The sequence below is a fragment of the Chinchilla lanigera genome, unplaced genomic scaffold (assembly GCF_000276665.1).
Source record: "Chinchilla lanigera isolate Chin_1 unplaced genomic scaffold, ChiLan1.0 scaffold00054, whole genome shotgun sequence".
Lineage (NCBI taxonomy): Eukaryota > Metazoa > Chordata > Mammalia > Rodentia > Chinchillidae > Chinchilla > Chinchilla lanigera.
Genome location: NW_004955455.1, coordinates 5,107,401 through 5,126,421, shown reverse-complemented (window position 1 = coordinate 5,126,421; position 19,021 = coordinate 5,107,401). Strand labels below are relative to the sequence as shown.

The following is a 19,021-nucleotide window of genomic DNA, read 5'->3' as shown; positions in this document are numbered from 1 at the left end:
AAGGCAACTGCTTGCCCCTCGTCTCTGAGACATTTCTTCAAACCAAACATCCTTGCAGGACCTGTGCCTGACTAGAAGGGCCCTGATGACCCCTCTCTGGCTCCTTCCACAGAAGGAGTACTTCAAGCAATATGAGGTGGGGCTCCAGAATCTGTGCCATTCCTACCAGAGCCGTGCTGACTCGCGGGCCAAGGCATCTGAGGAAAGTCTGCGCACCTCTGAGAGGAAGCTCCGTGAGACAGAGGAGAAGCTGCAGAAGCTGAGGACCAACATTGTAGCACTCCTGCAAAAGGTGCAGGAGGTGAGCCAGGCAGCCCTCAATGCAGCTGGACCACCTGGTCTTTCAGGGAGGGGGGTCAGGGACCTTCTGCTCTTTTCTCACAGGACTCTATCCACTCACAGGAAGCTGTGATTCCAATCCTGGCTGCACAGCATCCTGACCAGGAGAGGTTGAGGTGGTATGGCTGCCTGGGCCTCCTCCCAGCCAGACCCACCTTGTATAGCCTGGTTTGTGAACCCTCCAAGCTATAAAACAGAGTTCTTTCTTTCTCACGTAACACCCAGAAGTGGGGAGTTCCCCCTTAGATAAGTGTTAATCAAGGCAGCAGACAACTGAGGGCCTACTCTGTCCTTTCCTCAGGGTCTAGGGAGAACAAAGACAGGCCAGATAAGGTTCCAGTTCTTGCAGCCCCACATTCTGGTGGAGGAGACAGAGCTACTGATGGTACGCTGTGCTATACAATAACTAGTAAGAGATGGAACCCTGGGGAAGGCCACTTGTCTAGGGTATCCAGGGTAGCCTTTAAGGAGATGGCATTTGAGTGGAGGCAGGGTACTGACCACGCTAGGAGTGGGACTTGAGCACTATGACCAGAGGGAAGATGAGCAGGACTTGGCCTCAGTGGGGAGTTGTGTGTGGTATGAGAGGAAGGGTTGTACAAGGGGGGATTTGATCCTGAGAGCAGTGGGAAGGCACTGGAGGGGTGTAGCATGGTCCAGTTTTCAGTATGACACTATGGTTGATTGGAGGGGTAAAGCTTAGATCCAGGGAACCTGGTGAGGAGATTCCCACAGCTGGGTAAGATGCAGTGATGGCCTAGACATTGGGTGGTGACAGTGAAAAGGGAGAAAAGTAGGTATATTCATATTTGAGGGAAAGACAGCTGAGGCAAGTAGGAACTTGAGGTAGAGGCAGGGCAGTAACAAGATAATCTAGGGGTCATATGAGCACTTAGATGGGGATAGGGATAGGGATCAAGACAGGACAGGAGCCTGACGGCCAAGGTAACAGGATGAGGAAGAGATGCTGGGCTCAGCCCAGGAGCTGGGAGAAGAGTAGAGAGGCTAGTCCCCCACACCACTTTCTGGCCCTGGCTGATCCCTGCCCTGCTCTGTTCCAGGATATAGACATCAACACAGATGATGAGCTGGATGCCTACATCGAGGACCTCATCACCAAGGGGGACTGAGGGGCCGGGAGCCAGAGATCAGCTCCCCTGCCCACATGCCCCTCAACACAGCAGCTTCAGGGAGGGAGATTTCATTTATGGATTGATGGACTTTTGATTTGATTCATGTGAGACATTTGTGCTTTTTGAAGGACAGATATCTTGATTCTTGGAATCTTCCTCCCTAAGTTTATAAATATTTATTTTTTAAAAAAAAACAGGCTGTGCTTGCTGTGAGACCATATGTTTTTTTTATGACTCTTGGGTAAAGAACAGAACCTTTATACTTTGGCCATACTAGGTTGCCACTTCAGCTTCTGGGTCCTCAAAATACTGGTGAGACCAGCATCCTCAATTTGGAGAGATACCGGGGACATCAGTCGTTTCTCTCTTAGAGAATGAACAACGGAGGGATTTGAGGAATGGGGGTGGGAGAGAACCTCCCAGAGTGGTGTGGCCAGTAGGGCTTCAAATCAGGGAACTCATACAGGACTGGTCAGCAGGTTTACCATCATAGAGACTTTTCTTCTTAGAGCTTTGCTATCTCACATCAGGGCTGTGAAGGTCTGTAGTTAGCCCCAAGTAGCTATCAAGAGTCATCCTGGCTGTGGCATCGCTCAGATAGTTTGGGGAAGAAAGATCTTGCTAGTTAGCTCTCGCATCCTCACCCAAGTTCTCTCTAGAGGACTTTGCTCAGTTAACCATGAACTATGAGGTTTCCTGCCTCAGCTTGAGTCCAGATTGAGGAGACGGCTCCAACTGGTCAGATTCCTGACCTGGGTAGCACTTTGAGTGTTTAATTCCAAAGGATTCCTCAGGGAAGGAGCAGGTGTATGAAAGAGCCCTGGTGCTGAGCTGGCAGAATATTCCATCTGCGTCTACCTCAGATGGTACAGGTCCCTAGAGAACCTGCTACTATTTTTCTGCTTCCTTCTGCCTAGCTCCACCAAGGTGTACAGCCCCGAGTGCTAGACAGTCAGAAGGACCTGCACATTTTCAGGGTCTCCAGTGGCAGCTCTGCAGGAAGCTCATCTTGCCTTCCCTCCCTGTGCAGACATAGCCTCAGAAGCCATGTCCTTCAATAACTACTCAGGGTCAGGCAAGAGTTGCTGAGTTTTCTCTAATGGCCACTGGAAGAATTCTGGTTCCATTTCCTGCAGGTTTTTTCCCCATTCCTATCTGTGGCCTCTGAAGGCCTGGTTCCACTGATGCAAACTTCCTTGGGTGTGTTTTCATCATTAACCTGACCCAGGTCAGCACTGGCTACGTTGCTGCCCAATGACGTCTGCAGAAGACTAAGAAGCAGGAGAGACTTGAGTCGCCCTGGAATCCAGTCTCTCTCCACTTGTATACGTGGCTGGAGGTACCTATGACTCGTAGATTCTGGGCTCCCCCAAATCATATCTGCAGGAGAGGATAATGTGGGGAAATAACCATTCAGACATAGTCTTTCTCCTCTGGAACATTCTCCAACAGACTTGGAATTCCTCCTCCTTCCTGCTGTCTGTTCACCCTAGGCAGTGCATTGTCCATTTTTGTCCCCAAACCTGTTTTAATCTAAAAGGAAGATGGTTCTGTGTTTTTACTTGAGTCATACTCAAGTTTTTTTACTTATGTAATCAAAATGCAATATAGTAAGTCCCCAACTTACGAACATTCAACTTGCAAATTTCCACAGATACGAACAGACCTCACATTACGAACATTTGTAGGTGCGAACAAATCATGGAAGTAGCTCATGTGTCTGCTGGACATTGTCACAGTTATACTACCTACTGTACAGTGTGATAGTATGCAGTAGTACAGTGCTCAGTCAGAGCCCGGGACGTCTAGAAGCAAGAGGAAAAGCAGTTGTGATATGGGGGTGGGGGTATGCTAGGAAGCACAAAGCAATAACCATGGAAACAAAAGTGAAAATATTTGAGAGACTGGACTGAGGCAAAAAGATGGTAGATATCACTTGTTCCTTTTTGTGTGTTTGGTTTTTTTATGCTTTACATTGTATATTTGTGTCAAAGGTGTATAAAACTCACTTTGTGGGACTTAAGAATGAATCCAATTTAATGAATGTTCTCCAAGAATGGAGCTGGTTTGTTAAGTGGGGAACTTAAGTGTACTGTAAACTTCTCCTCATGAGACTTCTGAACGCAGTGTGTGTTCTCAGTGAAATCCAGCACCTTCCAGCTCTATTCTTTTTATCCTGTGGCTTTTAACCAGTCTTCAACATTTTCTTTATCTTTACCATCTTTATGGGTTGAGCCTCGCCCTCCTTAACACCCACAGAAATAGACTAAATTTCTTAAACGTTTCAGCTTCAACTTCTGGATGTGCTTAATCCAACCTCAGCTTTGCTGAACAGCCTGTTTTCCACTCAAAGACCTTGCTGTTTTAAATGGGATACAAAATGCAGGTCTCCCCCTCCTCTCCTGGCATCATTACAGGACAGTTGACTGGCATGCACCTGTCTGGCAACATGAAAGGAAGAAAGAAAGTCTGGCTCATCTGTGGAAGGAAGGTCCTTAGCACAAGGGTGCAAGAAAGTGAGGGCAGCAACCTACTTAAGGAGAGAGATGAGGATTTTGGCTGATTGGCTGGTTTGGTTTTTTTAAGTCATGTGCACATCGTTAAAAAAATTTGTGAGCCAGGCATGGTGGTACATAACCTGTAAACCCCACACGGAGGCTGGACCATGAAGAGCAAGGCTTCTTTCTACCCCGTTCTCAAATCCTCTGAGTGTATCCATCCTAAGTACTCATGCACACACACACACATTCTGCTGTATTCCACGAGTGGATTTTAGAACCTGATTCAGAATAGTTGAGAAGGGTCTACTTTCTTCTTCTAAACAACCACAGAACATATCACTGTTCTGGATGTGTTGTAGTTTAATGTTCCCTTGTGAACATTTGGGTTGTTTCTAAAATTAGAAAAACTGCTAAGTGTATTTGCTCATTAACTTAGATCTATATTTACAGAGGGTAAATTCCAAAAAGGAAAATGGTTGTCAGTGCATTAAAAATTTTAAGCTACACTCACACACTGCTTTCAAGGAAAAACTTCCAGTGTCAGCTCTTACCAGTGCAGCTTGACAGTATGTATGTAACTCTACTAATGTGTAAGTTGATGGATTGAGTCCATGTGAATTGGTTTAATCAATGAGAATTAATGTCTTCATTGGCCAGTTTCTCTTCTGATACAGGATAATACGTAGCTCTGAATTTGGGGTTAGGGAACTTTTTGTAAATAAGATTTAAAAAATAAGGTGCAGAGTCCTCAGGAAAATGTCTGCCTTACAGGACTCCTCAGCCCCTAAATGTTCCAGGGATTTCAGATTAAAAAGCTCACTTTGTCTATTACTAGGTCAGGACAAGGGTATGACATTTTTGTTTACTAAAAGAAATTAAAGAGTAATGGGCTTAGAAAACTTTTCTGCTTCCTTAATCTGTTCTAGCAACACTATTTTTTGCTTTGTTAGCTCTACTTCCCCCTCCCCCTTTATTTGAATTTCAAAACCCAGGGCTGAAGTAGCATTGCCCAAGAGACCGAAGCTCTTAAGGACCAGTGTCAAGCCTGTTAGCTTCAAACTTTTTCCATTTACACAGAACTCAGGGTTTGACCTGAGCACTATGCTTCCACTTTGCAGCTGAGCCAGGTTGTGAGGGACTTATTGACAAGTCTCCAAGGTTCCTGAAACACTGAAAATTCCACTGTAGGGTTCTGGCCTTTGTTGGAGGTGGAACCTCTGAGGCTTTCTATAAATGGCCACATAGATTTTGGTTCTTGGAGCAGTTGTGCAGCCAGCTTGGCCACAGGAGGTAGAACGACAAAAGAATGTGCCTTCAGACTGGTTACTTTAGGCTCTGCTGGAGGCACCCTCTCTGTTGACCTGGACAGACCACAGGACAAGGACCTGGCAAAGCGCATCCCAGAATGTTGCCAGGCCTGCTTTTCAGTCCAGCTGCTATCATTCAGTAACTTGCCATCCATGAAACAGGCCCAACCAGGGCCATGGCGAATCCAGCAGAAACTTCCTTCTTCCTATTCGCAATGCCTCAGACAAGTCACTCCATTCTGGCTCTCAGTTCTAAAATGAAGTGGTTGGATGATGGTAGAGGTTTTCCAGTTTATTTAGCTCCAGGGCCAGGTCTCCACCTGAAATTTATCCAGCCCTACTAGCCAGTGATACTGGAGCTGCTCTGGCTGAAATGGTGGGGGCCCATTGCCTCTTGTTTCCTCAACCTCAATCCTTACTTGGGAGTCCACTTAGCTGTAGGCCTGGAGGTGCTTACTCAGTGACTCATGTCGGGGTAATATGCGTTCACCAGGGCTACCATCATGGCCTTCTAAACATTTAGCCAGTATCCCCCAAGGATGAAGGCTAGACTTCCAAGCAGTCTCCATGATGCCTATGATTTCTTGGGGGCTCTGGTATTCTCGGTAGCGGCCAGACAAGGTCTGGGCCAGCGGGGAAGTTCATACCACTTGGGCAAACTTAGAGCAGCAGGACGGTAGGGAACCAGCAGACACATCCACCCTCCTCTCCTGTGCCCTCTAGATTACTGAGCTACTTCTGAAGGTCCCCATTGGCTGCAGATTTCTCTCCAAACTGGCCAACTCTCATCCCCTACTGTGACTCATCGTCCTTCGTCCGCTATTGAAAGTTGTGAGCTCTTGATCCCCTCCCTAATGCCTGACAAGTTAAACCACTACTAGGCTAGGTTTTGGGCGCTAGTTTTTGAGTTCCTAGTTTTTGAGCTATCACAGTACAACACATGCCCGAGGGCTGATTGTAAATTCTTACCTGACTCAGACGAGGCTAGCACTACAGCACTCTTGAGGTTTTGCGAGTGGCCGACGTCAGCTCTATCCGCGCACTGGCCAACGGCAGCTTTCCGGATAACGCCCTTGGCACCCCAGACTCTTAAGCGGGGCCCAAAGGCGCATGGGCAATTGTTGCTAAGCGCCCCCACGCCTCAGCCGCGCCCTGCGCATGCGCTGTGGAAGCTTGCGGCTCTTGCGCACGTGCGGACACGGGGTCTCGCGGGGCTCCAGTCATCAGACCGTTATCTCAGGAGCCCCGAGGACCTCTCCCTACTTCAGAGCTGCATATTCGACTCCAGGGTGGAGATGAAACCTTCATCCTCAATTGTTTTCCAACTTTTTGAGAGGTTACTAGAGATTTTTTGTTTGGTATAGATGCGTTTCTGGCTGGGCGTCTTTATTTCTGCAAGGCGAGGACTTGGAAAGAGGCTGCTTGTTTTCCCTTTTGCCTTAAAGGGCTGCGCGCCAGCCTGTCCGCCTCTCTCAGCGCCTGACCTGAGAGCGCTCGGGTTTTCACGGCCCTTATTTTCTGCAGGTTTGCCCTTGGCTTGGTTTGCGATGTGTGTTGAAAGGTAAGCGTTTTTAGGTTTGTGTGTTTTCTGTCATGCTGAGGAAAATCCACACCCCTTTCCACCAACGCTTCTGCTGCAGCGTTAAGTTTTTCCGTCTAAATCACAAGCAAGAATCAAACTTTGTCGTCCCCCCGCCCCGGGGTGGAAATTCACTTATGATAGCTCCTCCTATATGAACCATTTGGGCTATTTGTATTTGCTTGGTTTTGGTGTCAGTGGGGTTGGAGACGCCTTTTAGGACAGTGGAGACGCCTGTCTTTACTTGCACAGGTGAGTGCGATGCGAGGCTTGAAGATGTAGCTGAAATTAATCTTGGCAATCCTCAGTATCTAGAGGGATAACTTTTAAAAGAAAATTTCAGGCTATTCGTATGCTCTCGTGGAATTTTAAATTGCTTGATGCAATTCTTTTTTTTTTTTTTTTTTTTTTTTTGGTACCGGGAATCAAACGCAGGGCCTCGCGCTGTGCCGCCGAGCTGCGTGCCTGGTCCGCAATTTTCTTCTATACCAGTCTTTTAAAAAAAGTTTCATTGGGACTTAAATTATAATCGTATTAAATGTAAATGTCCTGAGAATGTTGACATTTTATGATATTAAATCTTCCCAGAGGATATGAAATGGTTTTCCACTTGTTCAAGACTTGTTTTGATCCTCCAATAAGATTTTATAGTTTCTTTACATGGGTTCTATAACTTTCTGGGCCAACAAGATATTTGTCTCATTCAGCTTTTTATAACTTTCTGGTTATAAAATTTTACTCAGGTTTTTGTGGGTTTTGTTGCTGTTGTGATGGGATTTTTTTTTTCCTAGTGCTCATTATTAATATGGAAAAGAGCTGTTACAGACTCTGGGTAATTCTAAAACTAAACCTGTTTGTTTGGGTTTTTTGTAAATACAATTTATAAATTTGCCAGTGTAACAAGTTAATTGCCATTTAGTTTTACTGGTGAAGACGGTGAAGGAAAAAAAAAAAAAAAACGTTTAGTTTTACTGATCAGCTCTGAAACAATGTTGAATCACTCTGGGTCTTGTTTCTGATGTGGATAAGATCTACATGGGAGGGCTGAGCAGGACGTTTGGCTGTTGGTTTTGGTAAATGGCCTTGAAAGTGTTAAGGAAGTTTCCTTACCCGTGTCTTGGCCCTCTGAACTCGTGTGTAGCTGCTGTCCTGAGTCCGACCAACCCCGGGGGCAGCACTAAGTATAATGAGATGGGGGTTATGTCCCCTGGAGACGGGCTGATTTTTGTCAAGTGCCTTTTCACCATCTATTTAAAAAGCAATATGGAATTGAATATTGTTTTTTCATGTATGTACAGCCATTTGTACTTCTTTTGAGAAGTCAGTTCGTTTGCTCATTTACTAGGAGTTTTTATGTTTCTGTTTTAGTTCTTTATGCTGAAAATTAATCCTCAGAAGAGCAGCAAGCAAAGATTTTCTCCCATTCGGTAGGCTGTCTCTTGGCTGTTTGCTTCCTTAGCTTTGAGAAGCCTTATGTATGCATGTCTGAATCTGCCAAAATGGAACCCATTAATCTATATAACTAATATGCACTATTAACAAAAGAATAAGGCACAGTAAATCTAGTCTGTCTTTAAAAATCAATTTAAAAAACCTATATGGAGTTTTCTCCTGAAAGCTGTTGTTTTATTTTTATTAGAAAGTGAGTAGCCATAAATATTTACTGTGTAAAGCTTTTATAAATTAGGAAGATATACAAGTGTTACCATCCAGCTAGTGGATTCTTTTCTCAGCCCAGATAGAATTACAAGGCAAAGAGTCGAGGGGACTGAACGAAAGTATGTATTGTAGAACAAGATCAGAAAGCAGCATTTATTGTAAAGCAAAATCAAAGGGCTCCCAGACAAATAAACCTAGGAGGGGCCCTAGACGGTTGTCCAAGGGACTCTTTTGTCTAGGGGTTTTTGTACCCCAAAATGAGTACATCTTAGCCAAGTTGAGATCAACCTATAGGGTTACAATGAGGCAAATTTGATGTAGAAGTAGGTCAATAGGGGTTTGGGGTAGGTAGCAAGCACCATTAACTGTAACCTTAAACAGAACAAAGATACTCTTTACAGAGATATGAATATCTTATTTTTAGGCATGAAAATCTTGCCAATCCAATGAGGCCGTTGCTTGCTGATCGCAAAGGTGTCTGTCCTTGGTCGTTGACATGACCTTCACGGAATCTTTCTCTTTGGCTTGGCCTCCTGGCTGCCTATATCTCCATTTGCTAGGACCCGGCTTGAAGCCTCTACACATACACAAACTGCCAGGCTACAACTCACTTTTTAAATTGAGTCAATTTATGGCCTTCAGCTATCTCCTAGAAGTTGTAGTCTTCTTATGAATTACAATTGTTAGTTATGATTTCCTCATCTCCTTTTTATCTTTTATTTTTTCTATCCCACCTACAAGGAACATCCATCTCCTGATTTATTATTATAACTTTATAAATCCTTACTAGTCTCTCCTGAATCTTTCCTCCTTGCTCAAAGGTAACCCACACCCTGAATAATGATCATTTCTTAATAATTGTTTTGCTCTGCCTGCTTTTGAACTTAGGCAGACATAACATTTTATTTACTATTTTGCAGTTTGCTTTATATTTCCACTATTGTGTCTCTGCAATTCATCATGTTGTTGGGTGTGGGTGTAATTTATTCAATTTTCACCACAGTATGGAAAAAAAGGAATTACCCTGACAGTTGAACATGCTTTTTTTTTTCAAATCCATGCTCCTATAAGTGGCACTTCAGTTGAGTATTTTTTTAATTTTGTTTTGTTTTTCTTTTTTCAGAGCAGCTGTGAAAATTCTTGATTCCTGTTGCCATGTAAGATATTCTCCCTAGAGTGTAATCACTGAAGTAGATTGCAGAGTCATAGGTCATGCCCATTGTAATGCCACATTTTTTCAGAAGTGGTTGTATCAAATTTCATAACCACTGGCCCTGTAACTAGATGTATATTTCATTTCTCTACTTCTTCCCCAAGAGTATTGCTAGACTTGAAATTTTTACCAGTCTGTTGGGTATGGAGTGGTATCTCATTGTGGCTTAGTTTGCATTTTCAAGCACCTTTTCTTATGTTTATCGAGCATTTAGTTGTTCGTGGTGAAGTGTTCAAGACTTTTGGCTCATTTTTCTATTCTTCTGTCTTTTGCTTGATATTTTTGTATATTATGGATACAAGTCCTTTATACGTTATCTGTGTTGCAAATTTCTTCCTCCACTCTTTGGTATGTCTTTTGTTACTCCCATTTTAGAGTCTTTGGATAAACAGAAATTCCTGATTTTAATGTAGATTAGTTTATCAAGTTTTTTTCTGCATCATTTTCCTTACTTAAGAAATTTTCCCTACCCTGAGTTCTTGAAGATATTATGTTATTTTATCTTACATATACAGATCTTTAATTCACCTGGAATTGGCTTTGTGTATGGTGTGAGATAAGGCCTCCCTTGCACTTCTCTCCCTTCCCTCCGTCTCACTTCCCTCCCACCCTCCTCCCCTCCCTCTCTCCACCTTCTCTCCTCTTCTCCCTCTATTGCTCCTATGACCTTATTTTGAAAATCTTTTCTTTACAGTGCTCTTTTATATACCAAGTGTTTATATATTTATGTATATGTTTCTGGAATTAGTTTTATTTGTCTTTTTATGCCATACTGATTTAAATATTTATAGCTTATATTTAATACAGCCAGTTTTTCCACTTTTTTCTAAACTTAAGAATGGTTTTAACTATTCATAATCTTTTGTATTTCCATATAAATTTTAGAATCATCAAGCTCCATAAGAAAACCTGTGAAGGTTTCATTGGAATTATTTCCCATCAATTTAAGAAGAAATAATATCTATAAATCTTCCAAACTATGTAGATGGTATAATTCTTGCATTAATTGAGATCTTTCTTTAGTGTCACTCAAATATTATTTTCCTTTTAGGTATCTTGTATGTCTTGTCTGATGTATCTTATTATCCTATCTGTAGGTTCCTTTGTATTTTCTGTGTGATATCATCTGAGTAGTGATAATTCTGCCAATTCTCATACTTCATACAAATATTTTTCTTGCCTAATGACATTGGCTGTGACTACCGACACAGTGTTGTATACACAGGGTGAAAGTGAGCGTCTTTTTGTTCTCTGTCTCACAAGCAGAGAGAATGTATGTGTATAGATATTAATCACATTGTGAAAGTTTCCTTCCATACCTAGTTCTAATTTTTTCTTTAATATCATGGATATATGTTGAATTTTGCCTAAAGTGTGTCCTTTGAGATGAACAAAATGGTGGTCCACTGAGATGACCATATAGTGTTTACCTTTAGTTTGTTAATTACATTGGCTAGTTTTGCTCAGGGTAAACAAATCTTGTATTTCTGTAATATAATGATCAGTTTTGCATATTGTTAGATTTATATTTTATTTTGAATTATAGCATTATGATTGACACTAGTTTGTAATTTTCCTTTCTCATATTGTCCTTGTCAGGTTTTGATGATCAGTTTTGCTAGCCTCAAAAAATGAGTCTGGGAATATTACTTTTTCTGCCCTTTGAATAGTTTCTGTAAGATTGAAGTTACTTCTTTATCATCTATGTCTGGAGTTTTGTGTATATGTATGTGGAATTTGTAACTAATTTAAGTTTTTTTAAAAAATGGTTGTAATACTATTAAGATTTTTCTATATTTTTACTCATTTTGTTATATTTTTCTAAGAATTTATCCATTTTAGGTTTCCAAACTTATTGTCAGAGTTGTTTATAATATCTTCATTTTAAAATGTGTCTAGCATGTTTTTATATCCTCCTTTTACTCCAAACTTTTTTTTGCTTATTCATCTTTCCCTTTTTTTTCCTGATCGATAATGCCAAAAGTGTGTCAATTTTTAGTTTTTTGAGGAAACAACTTCAGCTTTCTTTGTCCTCTTTATAGTAGTACTCCCTTAAATCCATAGTTTTTGCTTTCCATGGTGCCAGTTACCCACTGTAATTCACTGTCTGAAAATACTAAATGGAAAATTCCATAAATAAATGATTGACAATATGGTCTTAGAAAGCTTTTATTACAGTATATTGAAATAATTGTCCTATTTTAATATTAGTCATTGTTAATCTCTTACTGTGTCTGATTTATAAATTAAAGTTCACTATAGGTATGTATGTTTAGGAAACAACAGAGTATATAAACTTTAGTACTACCTGTGGCTTTAGGCATCCCTTATGAGTCTTGGAATGTATTTCCTGTGGATAAGAGGAACTGTAGGGCTGGGGATATAGCTCAGTGGCACAGATGTGTGCCTGGCAAGCGCAAGCTCCTGAGTTTGATTCCTGGTACCAAAAAAAGAAAAAATAGGTACTATTGTATTACATTTTCTATTTTGTTAATACTGACTTTATTTATCCTAATGTGGATTTTCTTATTCAAATTGGATATTTAGCTGACTATTTTTAGCCTGGTTTATAAGTTTTTGTTTTTTTTCTTGAGACAGGCTCTCACTATGTAGTGGAGGCTAGTTTTGAACTCACTTATATAGCCCAGGCTGGCCTCAAACTCATGGCAATCCTCCTGCCTCAATATCCTGAGTGCTAGGATTACAGGCATGCACCACCACACCTGGCTGGTTTATAAGTTTTAATGCTTTTTATTTCTCTCTAAATACTGCTTTATTTGTATCTAATAGGTTTTGATATATAGTATTTTAATAATATTTTATGATTTCTATTGTTTTTAATTGACTAAAATATTAAAGTATAGTAATGTTCTAATACTGTTTTTCTCCCTGTTTTTGTTATTGATTTTGAACTGACTTCATTGTATTATAAGAATATAGTTTATGTACCAGTTATTTGAAATTTGCTGAGATTTTATGAGTGGCCCCAAATACGAGATTAATGTTCAGAAATGTTTCACTTGCATTTCAAAAATACATATTCTCCAATAATCTATAATGTCCTATGTGTCGCTGTTACATCAAATTTGGTAATTGTGTTGCTTCAAGAAACCTTACTGACTTTTTTGTTTGAGTTCTTATTACTGGGAGAGATATATTAAAATTTCTCATTATGATTATGGACTTGTGATTGTGTCCATTTTACTTTGTATATTTTGGTATGTTATTAGATGTGTAAGAGTATTAAAGATTTATGAGTTTTATTTTTTATTATTTTGACTTTTAAAATTTTCTAATAGTTAACATCTAGTAATATCTTTTGCCTTAGAAGTCCATTTTGTGTGTATATTTATTTTTGTAAATAGCATACAGCTGTTTTCATTCCAGATTCTGTTTTTACCTGAAGCAGTTGTTACTGAAATTTTTTGTAACTATTGATCTATTATTACTTTATCTCTGTTCTCTTATTGTTAGTTTTTATTCCACTGTCTTCATTCCCTTTACCTTCATTTCCTGCCTTCTTTTAGATTGAGATTTTCCTCCTCTTTGTTCAATGTTTCCTTTACTGTTCTTGAAATTTAGTATTGTTCCTTTAATGATTATAAATTTTACATAATAATTCATGCTGGGTATGGTGGTGCACACCTATTAATCCCAGTACTCAGGAGGCTGAGGCAGGAGGATCACCACAGGTTTGAGGCCATCCTGGACTATGTAGTGAGTTTAAGGCCAGCCTGAGTGAAATCTTGTCTCAAAAAAACAAAAAACAAACAACCCCCCCCCCAATTTAATTCATTATAGTCTAACTTCACAGGACACTGTTGATACTGTTTTTAAAATCTTTGCTAATGCTTGTTTTGCTTTTGTTCCTAGAAAATATTTTGACTGGGATATTAAAATTTTGTTCTTTGCTTTCAAGATAACCACTTCCATGTCTTCTGACTTTCTTCAGAGATCAACTGTCAGTTTAACTGATGCTCTTTGAAGGTCATCTTTTTCTTCCCTCTCCAGTCCAGCTGCTTCTGAGATTTTACTGTCTTAGTGATCTTGTAATTTCACTATATTGTATTTAGCCACATATGTGTTTTTATTTACCTTAGTTGGTATTTGTTGTGCTCACTTTGGCAGCACATATACCTTAGTTGGGATTTGTGGAGCTTATTTGTATTTTTCATGAGTTTTTGGAAATTTTTAGGCTTTAACTCTTCAAATATTGCTTCTGTTCTATTTATTTAAATTATTTTTCTCCTTCTGAAACAGATTTAGATACAAGTGGGATCTTCTAACTTTATCCTTCATGTCTCCTAACTTTTTATATTTTTCACCTCTTTGTGTCTTTGTGTTACGTTCTAGATTTCTTCAGATCTCACTTCTATATCATTAATACTCTCTTCAGCTGTGTAAATTTTGTTACAATATTATTCACTATTTTTAGTGATGTAAGTTTTCTTCTGGAGCTTTAAAATTTTTTAAATATCTGAGTATGTTCAAAATGCCCTTCTGTTTCTAGAAATATATAAAACATGCTTATTTTCTATTCTGTGACTGGTAATTTCACTATATGGAGGAGTTTTATGTCTGATTCTGCCATCTGTTATTTCTGGTGGTCCTTGCTCTTCCATATGTGCTTAAAATTTTTATGCTGTGAATTGCTCATTTTTCATGCAACTTCATGACTGGGTTTCATTAGGGCCTGGAATGAAGGGGAAATCCACCCAAGGGGACTTGTTTGCTTCTGTGAGGTGACTGAAAACACTGCCAAATTAGGACCATTGTAGAGTTTTTGCTAGGCTAGGGGTTTTATTGTACTATTCGGGTAGTGTGTAGTTGGGCTGCAAAATCAACCAAGCAATTACTCTGTTAGGACCAACTTTTTTCCAGCTAGAGTAGCAGTATGAAGTTGTGCATTGCTAGCTAGCTTCATTAACCTTGGTTGCTTTTGTGCACTGCGGTTTCACCTTTAAATTTCTCTCTCTGGCATCTTCTCCCCTCTTCCCTCATGCTGAGCCCTGGCCCTGCAGATAGGGGACCTTAGGTGTCCTATTTATCTTTTGAGATTCCTTCAGACCCCTACCCAAGTCTGTAAGGGGCAACTCATTTAACTCTAGTGGAGGAAATAAGTTTCTTGGATCCCTCAGTTCAGTTCCTCCCTAGTTACATCTCTGAAGATCCTTCCCAACTTGATACTGCTGCTCTAGCTGGTCTTCCTGTCCTAAATTCATTCAACTGTTTACTAAGCACCTATTTTGTGCCAGGCCCTGGGGACTGTTACACTGTATGAGACAAGATTCCTGTTTCATGAAGCTCACAGCTCCTTGTGGTTAAGGTGGGTTGGTGGCGGCAGGGGTGGGGGGCAAACAAATGTGTAAAATATGTGGTTATGCCAGATGGTGACCAGAGTGCAGTGGAGAAAAAGGGAGCCGCGTGTAGCTTTCTAGTTTGGGTATTTGCAGGTCAGCACTGCCCCCTCACACCCTGTGAGTCCTTCAAAACTGTTCAGAAAAAAATTTAGCCTTATTTGTGCAATTATTCTCCCATCAGCTTGTCAAAGTTTGAAACTTTGTAATGGTAGGATTTTAATAGGATCATGTTGAATGTGTAGATCTGGGGCTGACATGACTGAGTTTACCCGTTAGCAAAGACAGCACTTTCCCTGTAAATTCAGATCTTTTCAATTATAGCCGTAAAGGTCTTTTATGTATCTCTTTGTCAGATATATCTGTGGCCCCTTTAGCTTATGTTGCAGAAATAGATAGATAGATAGATAGATAGATAGATATAATTTTTGGTTTTTGTTTAGTTTTGTTTTTTGAGTCTATGTAGTTTTGGTTGGCTTCAAATTCACTGACCCAGGCTGGCCTCAAACTCATAGCAATCCTCCTGTCTCAGCCACCCAAGCACTGGGATTACAGGTATGTGCCACTATGCCCAGCTAGAACTTGTGTACTTTTTTCAGTGGTGGCTGGTATATAGGGGACCACTAAGTACACATTGGTTTGTGTGCTGGTCAAAGTGGTCTTTCCATATTGCTCTAATGTCATTCCCTGGTCTAGTCCATTCCAGGCTCTTCAGATCCCTAACTCTACCTTAGCGGGCCAGCCTTTGTCGACTCTGGGCTTTGTCTGTGCAGCCTGTTTTCTCCCCTGCTGCCCCCTCGCCTTCCAGTGAGCACTGCCTCTCCAGCTCTTTTGTGGGGACTTCAGTGGCCACCTCCTCACAGATGGAGAAACAAGGCTGAGGAGGGAGCGCCATAGGCCAGCCCGCTGAGCTGGAGCAGCAAGGTATGATGAGAGCCCTGGCTCCCTGCCCTACCCCATCCTCTCACTTGGAAGCACCGGCAGTGGAGGATGACCCAGTGCGCAGACCACCAGCTGCTCTTGCTGGCTTTTAGTAGCTAGTGATCTCAGTTGTTGGACAACAGAAGTAGTCCAAGTCATGAATGTCAAGCACTGTGGAACTTACCAGGCCAGGCCTTCCTTCCTTGTCTTAGTCACTTTCCTCATGGCTGAGACACAGTACCCAACACCCACAACTTAAGGGAGGAGAGGTTTATTTTGGTTCACAGTTTCAGAGGTGTGGGGGTGTTGGCCAGAGGCATGTATGAGATGCAGAGACAAGGGACTTCTGGAGCCACACATCCAAAATCTCCCAGAACACATGGTTAGAGATTAAAAGATAGCCTACAGGGCCAAAAATCCAAGTAGAATCAAAACGCACTGCCTTAAGGAATGAATGGTCTGGCCCTCTCTTCCCCATACTCATAAATCAGAATGATTTATGACTTAGATTGTCCCTAAGGTCAATAAAGTAATAGACCATCCTGTTCTTCCCCTGTCCCCTACATGAATTCCTGTACAGATGTCCTTCTTTTGACCTTTATCCATGTTTTCTGATTCTATCAATAAAAATCCACAGAAGCTTCAGTTCAGGGCTGTCTTTATGAGGCTCTCCCACTGCTGGGGGTCTCTGTTAAGGGCAGTCCCTCTGGACCTTCTTAGAGTTTGGACATTGACTCTGAGTAATCTCTCACTTGTTGTGGTGTGCCAGGTTGTGAACTGTGACACAGAATTCCCAGTCCATGCATGGTTGAAAAAAACCCCAGCATGAGAAGAGCCTGCTAATAGAAAGTTGCTTATGTCATGGCAGCCAGGAAGCAGGGAGCAGGGAGAGAGAGACACACCCTTCCAGGTCACACCTGCAGTGACTCCCCTCTTTTGGTCAGGCCTCACTTCCCAACAGGATCCTCAGCCACTAAACTCACCGGTAGATGAATTTGCCCGTAAGTACAGTGCCCCATGATCCAGCCATCTTTGGAGGGACGGTTTGGATCTAAACCATAACACTCATGGAGGGCTGTGGGTGCCTTGACCCCATCCTAGACAGCCCCAGAAACTGAGGGACAGAAAGGGGCCCCTGGAGGTCTCCAGTTGACTCACACACTGCCTTTCTGGGATGATGCAGACTGGGTGCAGTCATCAGGGTAGCCCCTGGCAGAGCTGTGACCTTTCCCTTAGGTTGGTGATACATGGTGCTCGCTCAGCCCTGGGCAGCCTTCCTGGCACAGACCTAGCAGAACAAAGCCCCACCATCCTTCCCCCATGCTGCCCCAGGACTGTCATCTGCTGCCTTTGTTAGTCCCCTTCCTCCAGCCACAGATAGACTCAGGGATAGGGTAGTGGAAAATCCAAAGCCAAGGGTTTTTATTAGGGGTCAAAAGCTGCTTGCTCACAAACAGTGTCAGGAAGCTCCGTTCCATAGCTCTGAGGGGAGGCTCCACGGCCCCCCAGCCCGCCCTTCTGGAGTGGGCATCATAAGGCATTTCACACGTTGGTGTTTTCACTTTTGTTTTTTGTTTTTGTTTTTGTTTTTTATAAAAAAAACCAGTCCTAGAGTAGAAAGAAAAACCCCCACAGTGAACTTTCAGGACCAAACTGAAGTGGGAAAAGTTGGAGCAGGGGTTTCTGAGGGCTGGGACCGTGGCCACAGTGGCCCAGTCCCCTTAAGGTTAGCAGAAGCCACTGGAGGGGTCTGAGGAGAGGGCAGGGCACAGCTTATGGGAGCCAAACTCAGACAGGTGTGCCCTGTCTTCATCATTTTTCACTTTTACATACTATAGAAATTTAAGCAAAATAGCTATTATATATTTATATATCTCATATATATATATATAAATTAGGCAAATAAGAGTTCAGGGGGTGCTGAGACGGGCCACCCCTGGAGCCACCTGAGGATGAGGTGGGATACCAGGTCTGTGGTGCCCGGGTCACCAGCCCAGGCTGTGCAGAGGGTTTGTTTGTTATTGCTGACTTGGGGCCTGGTTCTCAGGATGAGGAGCACCGGTGGGCGCTCTCTTTCCGCCCTTTCTGGCCAGGTTGGGGCTAGGGTGCTGCCCCAGCATGGCCAACACTGGGCAAGGAGCTGCTGTCCTCAGTCCACACGGGGGCGCTCAGGAGTCCCCCACCCCAATCACGGATTGTCACTCCAAAGACCATTTGTGCTCCGCTGGCCCAGGGCAGACCCCTTCTGCTCCAGGTGGATGGGTAGCTCAGGTAGAAAGCGGGCCTTCCATGTTGAGCTACAAAATGTTCCCAATTCAAAGGGGTCTGGCTTCCTGATGTCTTAAAAAGGGATTCTTGCCAGGTCAATTTTGTGGCAAGAAAGCACACTTGGAAGGCTGTCTGCTAAGTGCTGTACTAAAAATACTAAACATCACGGCTGGAAAGAAAGGAAGGTCATTTTTCTTTTTCTAAAAAAGTGAAAAGAGGTTCCCAGGGAAGGGCCAGCTCCTCCCTGGGTTGGGGCTGGTGACCTGGGCATCCCATGGCCTAGGCCAGCCAGCCTGAGTTATAAGTGGGAGCTGGGGTGCCCATGGGGCCCAAGACCATGGTGAAGGGGCACAGGTGACCCGGTGCACCTAGGAGATGGAGAGAACCCGGGCCAGCACTTCCCCCTTCTAAGGTAGGAGCGCCCCAAACGTTTTCCTGTAAGGGGGCAGGGAAGAGGAAAGAAAATAGGGGGAGGCATTCAGTATTGAATTGAGTGCATGAAAGAAAAGGTGGGCCTGGCTGTGCAGGCCTTGTGTTTCGCTGCAGGGGTGGCACTCAGAAGATGTTGGGGCACGACTGCCAGTCCTGCTTCTCCTTGGCCTCCCAGTAGCCACCCTTGTACACGTAGGCCGTCTCTCTGGTGTGCGGGTCCAGTCTCTTCTCGAACCACAGCGGGACATACCCATCTGACTCCTTCTCTGCTGGGCACAGGCCAAGGTGGGTAAGCCGCTCTGCTTCCCCCAG

The 19,021-nt window shown here is 42.7% G+C and overlaps 2 protein-coding genes and 1 long non-coding RNA gene across 11 annotated transcripts in view; 1 reads left to right on the top strand and 2 right to left on the bottom strand.

Annotated features, from left to right (window-relative positions):
- Positions 1 to 1,685, top strand: part of Morc2 (MORC family CW-type zinc finger 2) — a 39,759-nt gene extending 38,074 nt beyond the window's left edge. For 2 of the 4 annotated variants that reach the window (XM_013520325.1, XM_013520326.1), the window contains exons 25-27: positions 113 to 301; positions 641 to 724; positions 1,401 to 1,685. In XM_013520325.1, coding sequence (XP_013375779.1) covers positions 113 to 301; positions 641 to 724; positions 1,401 to 1,469 — 342 coding nt within the window. In that variant the 3' untranslated portion in view covers positions 1,470 to 1,685. The remainder of the gene's footprint in view (positions 1 to 112; positions 302 to 640; positions 725 to 1,400) is intronic. The other 2 variants (XM_005396286.2, XM_005396287.2) reach the window with 2 other exon arrangements.
- LOC102028496 overlaps positions 1 to 12,373 on the bottom strand; it is a 49,438-nt gene extending 37,065 nt beyond the window's left edge. For all 3 annotated transcript variants that reach the window (XR_001236287.1, XR_001236288.1, XR_001236289.1), the window contains exon 1: positions 6,250 to 12,373. This is a non-coding gene — a long non-coding RNA (uncharacterized LOC102028496). The remainder of the gene's footprint in view (positions 1 to 6,249) is intronic.
- A 3,870-nt stretch (positions 12,374 to 16,243) lies between these two features.
- The window catches only part of Osbp2 (oxysterol binding protein 2), a 182,026-nt gene continuing 179,248 nt past the window's right edge, over positions 16,244 to 19,021 (bottom strand). For 3 of the 4 annotated variants that reach the window (XM_005396279.1, XM_005396280.1, XM_013520327.1), the window contains one exon: positions 16,244 to 18,978. In XM_005396279.1, coding sequence (XP_005396336.1) covers positions 18,833 to 18,978 — 146 coding nt within the window. In that variant the 3' untranslated portion in view covers positions 16,244 to 18,832. The remainder of the gene's footprint in view (positions 18,979 to 19,021) is intronic. The other variant, XM_005396281.1, reaches the window with a different exon arrangement.